This window comes from Corvus moneduloides, chromosome 22, assembly GCF_009650955.1.
Source record: "Corvus moneduloides isolate bCorMon1 chromosome 22, bCorMon1.pri, whole genome shotgun sequence".
Taxonomy (NCBI): Eukaryota; Metazoa; Chordata; class Aves; order Passeriformes; family Corvidae; genus Corvus; species Corvus moneduloides.
In genome coordinates this window covers 5,018,993-5,027,479 of record NC_045497.1, presented here as the reverse complement: position 1 = coordinate 5,027,479, position 8,487 = coordinate 5,018,993, and the positions used below count along the sequence as shown (strand labels likewise).

Sequence of the window (8,487 nt, the reverse complement as noted above, 5' to 3'; positions counted from 1 at the left end):
TCTTATTACTTTAATACAATTTATGTTTAATAATGTATTTACTTTCAGTCCAAAGGTTAACATCTGAAAAATACCAAACTAAAAGGAACTGCAAGCCTAGAAAATGCATCTCTGAGCATTTCTGTTCTCACAACAAACTTCCAACCTTTTCCTTACTCTATCTACCGCTTACCTTTGGGTCACCTGCCCTCCATTTGTAATCATTCCTTTTACTCTTGCAAACACCTAATATGTGCTGGGGGGAGAAGAAAAACACAACAAAAATCCACCTTGATTTTATACTGCCTATCTTCTATTAAAATGAAAGAATTATAAAGAGGGACTTTAATTGAGTACCGAGCTTAAAGTGGTGATTCTGCTTTGCTTTGCCAAAAATCCCTGTTTGTGCCAGCTGACAGTGACTGCTCCGAGCTCTTCACCTGAATGACTTAAAAACGAGCAGCGGGGCCATGGAGGAGACAGGTCTGCCCTCAGAGCTGGATCTTGCCCTTCCCCTGGCTGGCTCCGAGATCGCAGGTAGTAAAACCTCCCTTTAAAAGCATTTTGCAGTGCTTCTGCACTCACCTGCAGGGACCTGCTGGCTCCTGTGCTGCCTTTCCTCTGGGCATCGCTGGCTCTGAGGAGTCCCACTCGCAGCCTCAGGGTTCTGCCACCTGCCTCCAGCCCTGCAATGCCTCCCTGTATCCTCCTCCCCGAGCCCCCCGGGGGTGTTTTGTGATGCTCTGACTCTTCCCACTGCCCACCCTCTGCACAGCGGGCTCGCACCTTCTCCCAGGTGAGGCTGGTACGCTCCAGCCCAAGGCAGGGGACAGGGAAAAACATCCAGCGTTATCCCCAAATACAGGCTCTGAGCTTGCCAACAGCCAGGACAGAGACACATGTTTTGTTTTCATGTTACAAAAAATGCTGTTTATTTCACTAGTGTTTGGATTAATACTTGTGTCGTTAAAAGCATAATTTCCCAGTTCTTTGTGATCAAAGGTGCCATGATTATGACTTTATTCAAACTGCTTTCCTTCTTGCCATCTCTCATCCAGTTCTCATTGGATTAGTTGGTTGCCATAACCTACAAAAATGTAAAACAAATGAAAAATCAGATCATGAGATGCAGGAATTTGTGAACAGTATGTGTTGTGTCCACGTCGCAGGATTTAAATAATTGAAATAAGATTTTTGCTTCTCAGTCAAAGTTTATATTAAATTAAAATATATTTGACATTCCAGACTTGAGCTGCATGTGCTGCCTTTTAGGATACAATCGCAACAATCAGTGTATTGATGAATGCGAATTTGAGTAATCACTTCTGAAATATACAGTAAATCTTTATGACTACAACTAAAGCTCTAAGATAAAGGGAGAATGCTTTCCTATTATCAAAACTTATTTAAATAAGTGAAAAAAAATTGGGTATCTTTTTCAGAGGAGGATACTTTCAGTTGGTAAGGGCTGAATCAAGAGTGATACAGCTCCCTTAGCAGGTGGCAGAAATCCCAGTGAGAGAACCCCAGCACAGCCAAGTGTCTGTGTTCTGAAGCAGCACCTCCCAGTGCCTCACCTGCTCGATCCAGCTGTTGTAGGCAGAGACCCGAGTGAAGACAGAGGGTTTCTGATAGTAGTTGCAGCCAAGAGAAGAGCCGAAGCTGACGATGCCGTGCACTTCCCACCTGCCATCAGCCCCTTGGCAGTTCAGTGGGCCCCCAGAGTCCCCCTGGAAGGAAGAAGAATGCAGTTAATGGCAGCCATAGCATGAGCACATCCTCTGTGGGGTTTTTAACCTTTCCTTCCCATCAGGCCTGTTTGTCTAAACCCAAGCCCTGAGAGTGGACTCACGTTACAACTGGAGATGATTCCATCCCCACCAGCGCAAACCATGGTGGGTTTCACTGTCTGTCCCCACCAGGAAGGCTTGGAGCAGGTTGCGTAATCCACCACCAGCAGAAGGCCTTGCTGCAGGTCATCAGGAAGGGGTCCATTTGCTGAGAGAGAACAGAAACACAGAGTCATGGTACCAGCTGGCACTGAAGGAAGAATAAAACTGCTCTGCTAAATTGCTCCTGGGATCTGAGTACCATCACTCCAGGTAAAACACTCCATAGGAGCTATATTAAAGGAGAAGCTGTATATATGTTATACGTATGAATGTCCCTTAGTTCCATTCTTTTATATACACCTTAATTTACTAAAAATTTGCATTCCATTAAAAAATGTTTTGTTGTTAGAGAGATAAAGGGCTACTCTTTTTTCAGAAGTTTGCAATTTACTTATCCCTTGAGGAATTGCCTCCTGAGCCAAGCTGACACCTCTGATGAACTCTCTGAGATTTTCTTTACTTCACGTCTATTCCCTTATGTGTCTTCAGATATTCAGCAGGTGTGTTGGGATTAACACATGCACCTCTCTGCACACTATTAACATTTGCATTACAGTAGCTCCTAAAAGCTCAGTAAAGGCCCCTCAGGTGCATTACAAGGAAAATAAACTTGAAAGGAAAAAATCATAATGTGTGAATGAAGTGGGGACTAATATAATAAACTACCTCACTACACTGAGTTTTGAGGGGATCTTGAGCACCATCAATAGTCTTTGCTGTCAATCTCAGAGAAGAAGGCACTTCTGAAAGTTTTTTTTTGTTCCATGGTTTTGCAAATGCCCAAGTACTCACTCTGCAGTCTCCCCCAGCCAGTCACATAGCAGGCAGTGTTGGAGGACAGGATGCTTTGGGCAGGGGGCAGGCAGGCCAGCTGAATCTGGTCACTTAAGGTGACATGCTCAGAGAGTTTGATCAAAGCAATGTCGTACCTGTGGTAACATGCACATGTTGGAGGGCGGGGGAGAGAAAGGAAAGGTAAAAAGGTTTGCAAAATGGATTAAGACACAGCAGCCTGAGTACTCAGCAGTTACACAGCACTTGGCCTATTCAAAAGAGAAGCAAGGGAGCAAAGGCCAGTGCATAAGCAGTAAAGATTCCTGCACCCCAAAGCAATGGGGAAATTCACGGACTGGAAGGCTATTCCCTTGCAGAACTGGCCGCTGTCCTGTTGGCAGAAAATTTTCTTTTCTAGGTTTTTTCACCAAAACCAAGCATATGTTAGGACTCACTCCAAGGACCTGGAACTGAGGGGATTTCTTTGTTACTGCCCTTAGCCAGCAGCAGGACATAGGGGTCCTTCAGCCACACTGATAGTAATGATCAATAATTCTGTGTCTGTGCTGCTGGTAGGAGGGCTTCCAAGAGTGTTTTATAAAAGGTTTCATTCCCTTTCATTGTACAAAAGATATTGCACGGAACAGCTTCCTACCCAAGCATGAACATGCAAAATGGCTTCTGGAAACATTATTAATCAATAAGAAATTAATATTGTAACTCGTTTGTATTCTTTTGAGGAGGAAGGTACAAACTGGACACTGTAACAGGAGGCTCTAAACATGAATTTAATTACCACAACTCCAGGTGTGTGGGATTCAGGCAGTTTGATTTTTACCCTCCATCTAAAAACTGAAAAAATACCTGCCACCAGCTTACCCATTTGCAACATCCTGTGGATTCCAGTTCTCATTAACAATTATCTTTTCTGGAGAAAGTGCAATTGATCCTTCTTCCTCAGCTGCTAGGTTGTATTTTCCAAGAAACACTCGATATGTCCGAGAAGAACTGGGCAAGAAAAGGATGAACACTCAGTTATGCAGCTGCTGCTCAGGCATCTGCATCTTTGGCTTCTGAGAGATTCAGTAAGAATATCCTTGACTGTAATATCTCATCATAGGCATGGTGTGTCTGGAGCTTAGCCAGTGATTTGATAAGGGCAAAGATTGTGTTCTAGGCTTCATAATCATTTAATCTCTGAGCCATCCTCTCAACTCCTGCTTAAGGTTTCATTAACAAACTCAAGGTGCCTCCAATCTTTGCAGGATTCAGCTCGTATTCTTCAATGCAGTAACAATTCGGACTTTTTTTGACAGCCATAAACAGCTTCACTAATAAACAACTGTGTGATAGTATAATACGTGGGATTTATAATAACAACATGCAACCAATCTTCCATGTTTCATATTATGATATTTGCTACAACTTAGTGTTACAATAACCATATGCTACCAGTGCAAAAGGGGGTTGTATTTGTGGAAACAGTTTTGATGATGAAACATCATAGCTGTACCTGATCATTTCTTTGTTACACTGCCACATAATATGAAGAGTTTACTGAAAATGATTGGTATATTCAAAATATTTGTGATTATTTCCTCAGGGAGTGGATTTATTAGTTAATTTGTGGATCTCACTGACACATGTATTACAGAAACAGGCAACACAGCTGAATTTTAATAGCAACTTGAAAACATAAGGATGTTCATAGTTTGTTTATGGAAAATGAAGAGTACATAATTCAGGTAACTGGGGGGTTTTCCTCCTTTTACATTAAGAAAATAGAGAGATGTCATTCTCCTGACTTATAATCAAAAGACATGATGTGAAACTCAGAGCTTTCAACTGGGAAAGGGAGAACTGCATTGATACTGGTTTTCATTCATCTCTCATGCTACTTCCTGGGTCAGATTTAGCTTCATTACTTACCTGATGCAGTGGGCAGCTGTCAGTACCCAGTTGGTGGCAATGAGGGTTCCTCCACAGGTGTGACGCCAATTGCCATTGGAATTGTATTGAAGGGAGGCCTGGGATCAAGGAACCAAGTAAGGCTCAGGCTTTTGCTTACTCATTTTTCATTGTTGTGCTTTGTTCCTGCACCCAGAACACAACTTGCTGATGGTGGAAGACTTTGAAGTAACAAGTTTCCAACTCCTTGGCACAGAAAAGCTTTCCCTCCTTCCCTATCATCCAAAGCTTGATTTTTAAAATATATCTTGCTTAAATAGCCCAAGTCGACTTAAAAAGAGAGCCTGCATTACCAGCAAAATGCAGCACATTCAGAGCTTTCTTAAAAAGACTGGAAACTTTAGGATTGATCAGATCAGTAGAGTCAAAACCTAAGACAGGTCAGGCAAGATGCATCAAATGGAATGTAAGAGGTGGTTTTGTTCAGTTGTGCTGTGCAGAGATAACACAGTTGTTCCAGAGGAAGCACAGAATGACCAACCTGCCAGGGCCAGCTGTATGGTCTTGCATTTTCCCCTCCAACAACTCTGGATACAAGAGGTGGGTAGGCAGGAACCCCGCAGCCAAAGGCTAGAAGACATACAAGTAGGATGTGTGTTTTGAAAGTAGGTTTAAAAAAATATCCATAAGATATGGAATAGCACAGCACCCAGTTACTCTTTCAAGAGACCCATGTAATGAACTTCCTATGCTGTATTTTTTTCTGCTTTGATGCAGAATGTTCAATTTGTCTGAAAAATAAAAGTTGTTTTTAGATTTTAATTAACTTTTTATTTTAAGACTAAAGCAGAAATTGGACACGTACCTGCAGGTGCCAGAGTCAACACAGCGAAGAGCACTCCGAGCATGCTGCCAGTTCCTGGGTGCTACAGGCTCAACTCCACAAGCCATTTTATATGGTGTCTTTTATCTCTGGAACACATGACTTAAAATGCAGAGCTATTCCAATACCAATGGAAAACTTGTGTCATTGTGGGATAATTTTTTGTATACACAAGTTGCTAAAAATCCCCATTTAGGTGGACCTTGGATCCAGGCTATATAAACAACTTGGGTAAAAAGAATTCCAAATTAGTTGCTTATTATCTGTATTTTGCATTTCCATTGCCTTGAAAAGTTCATCACAAAGGTGTTCACAGAAGGAAAATGTTAAATGAATTATTCTAACACTTGGTGGTATGTCAGCAGTAAGTGTCTGATATATTCAGACAGTGATAGATTCAGATGTGTTTGTGGGGTTGGATTAGTTGATTTCTAGAGGCTCCCTTCCCACCTTAATTAGTGTACAATTCTACGACTGCTTGGAATTTTATTTTGGTCTGGGGTCTGCTTTTGTTTTGTTTTATTTTGTTTTGTGTGTAACTGAATGGCATCTACTGCATTGTACTGACTGAAAACCTGTATCTTCTTTCCCAGATCAAGCTGCATGTGTTTTAGCATGCCAGCCTTCTTCAATAAACCAGACTGTAATCACTTTGAAGGGGAACATACTTCAGCCATACAAAGAACCAGCTGTCCATGATGAAGCAGAAATCCTGGTATGGTGTGGTGAATCAGACTCCATTCCTTTCCTATTTCCCTTTGTTAGATCAGCAGTACAGCCCTGGAAGAGAACAGGGTTCCTGCAGCATTGCAAATGAGCCTGTGTACACCCCAGAGCAGTGCTGACCTGTGCTACAACACACTGTGAGCTTGTTAATGAAAAAGAGCAAAGCACTTTCATTCACAGGACAAAGCAGGCAAGAGCAGGCATTTGCACCCCTCCAGAGCTGTTGCCACAAAAAGGAAGTGTCTTAATTAATTAGTGACATTTGAGATCAGTGACTAGATATCAACACTTACCCCTGTCTCTTTTTTCCTTTTTATCTTCTACTACAGAAACTTGCTATCCTCTGTCACCTTTCCATCCACCAACCACTGAAAAACTGTTGCTGGTTATTTGAAAAACAAACATCTCTACCCTCTAAGTTGGGACACACATAGTGAACAAACTTATTAGAATGAAAACGAATATCATAATGCCAGTTTTGTAACTAGAGCTGTGTTGTACACACAGACCAAACTAGGGGTTCAAAAATGCTGAAATAAATCTAATGTTTAATGTCAGGATTAAAAAGCAGCAAAATCCCTGATTTCCAGAGCTTCCATTCAGCGGTAGGTACTGTTTTGGATGAAAGATGCCTGGAGCACATATGTGGAAGGCAGAAATACAGAATGCTTTGCTCTTTTGTCTGCCTCTCAAGAACATATTTTCCTACCCAGACAATACCACTTGAGAAAGCTGCATTTTGAATTGCAAATTAGATCAACCAAGCCCTGTTCTGACATCTTGTACTTATTATCTGACAAAGGCAGAAACCAGGATTAACAGTGCAGAATTGAGATTCTCATTTTTTTCCCATTAATTTGTTGGCTCTTTTCTTAGTGTCTGAATTTACAAGCTAAACAACATGTTATGCTGCTCAGTTTAACTTCCATGTCACTATCATTTTCACTGAGTTCCAACTAAAAGTATAAATTTCAGATGGTTAGTTACTATTTTAACTTTCCTCATTTGTTGTGTGCTTGTAAACATGGAATTTTGTTTAATTCTTTTAGCATTTCTGCATTTCACAAATATAACCTTCTGCTCTCTTGCATACTGTAAAAATAGAGAAACCCTGTTTCTTTTTCCCCTTCCTCATGGAGGAATTCTGGAACACTTCTTTTGTTATGGAGGAAATGCTCCTAGCAATCATAATATATTTAATGTTGTCGTGGTTTAGCATAGTTTGGGTTTTTTAGTTAAAGAGGGCTCCATCAGCCACAGAAGTGATTCTTTGCAAAGAGGTGCTTACAGGTTCCTCTAGACGCAATAGAAGCAATCAACTGGCTAGTTTGAATATTGGCAACTTTTTAAAGCCACTTAAGAAGCTTGACACGCCTCTGCGATCCACATGTAAGAACGAACAAATCCCGGGAAAGCTCTCTTGCTTCTGGCTTTCGGACAGGTAACTGGGCAGGGGGGCCCGGGGTGCGGCCCAGCGGGGCCGGGCCAGGCCCTGCTCGGCGCGGCCAGGCCAGGTCGGCCGCAGCGCGGCTTGGCTGAAGATCTCAGCCGCTTCTGCTCGCTGGACACCCGGCACAGCCCCTCAGTGCGGGCCGGGCCGGCCAGAAGACAGCCACCCTGGAGCCGAGCGGCCTTGTTCCATCCGCGGCCCTGCTCCGTGCAGGCGGCCCGGCAGCGCGGCGCGGCCAGGCCGGCCCTCGCCAGTGCGGCCCGGCAAAGATCGTGTGACCACCAGCGAGAGGCGAATTCCAGCTGCATGGCCCGGGTGAGATGAACTCTCTTAGTGCTCTAAGATTCTCCAGAACAGATGAAGCCTGCAGACATCAATCCTCTCCCGAGTCAGAGGAAGAGGAAAGGTGAAGGCACGTGAAGCAAACACCATAAAGACACCCAAGTCAGTGAAGAAGGAAGAGCTGAAACCCTGAGAGAGGCGAAAGAGGAGATGCTTCAAACCTAGAAGCTGAAATGCTGTTGTAAAGCTATGGTGATGGACTATGATACATCAGAGTACCCGTTGTAATTTCATGAAGCATGGGGGATGGAGCGTTCAAATTGCAATTGTGAGCAAAAGCACCTGTGCTGAAATAAGCAAATGAAGTAGATGTGATTTGATGAGAAGCTTGAACAGAGAGAGAGATGAAGTGATGAAGACCCTTACCTCTCAGGGAAAAAGAAGAAGACCTCTGTTCCTAGAGATGAACATGCTCCCAGAGATGGGTGAAGAGAACCTTTGCTTCTGAACAGCTCAACCTTAAAATGGTACCCCATTAGCTCAAGACTGGACCCTCAAAAACAGTTGTGGGGAAAGCTGTAAGTTGAGGGAAG

General features: G+C 42.9%; 1 protein-coding gene across 1 annotated transcript; it reads right to left on the bottom strand.

The window, feature by feature from the left end:
• Nucleotides 1-1,472: 1,472 nt before the first annotated feature.
• Nucleotides 1,473-5,240, bottom strand: LOC116454573 (chymotrypsin-like elastase family member 2A). Its single transcript, XM_032131325.1, is given in 7 exon segments — nucleotides 1,473-1,709; nucleotides 1,832-1,977; nucleotides 2,664-2,800; nucleotides 3,525-3,653; nucleotides 4,575-4,672; nucleotides 5,095-5,198; nucleotides 5,201-5,240. Coding segments are annotated over 7 exon segments (891 nt in total).
• Nucleotides 5,241-8,487: the final 3,247 nt, after the last annotated feature.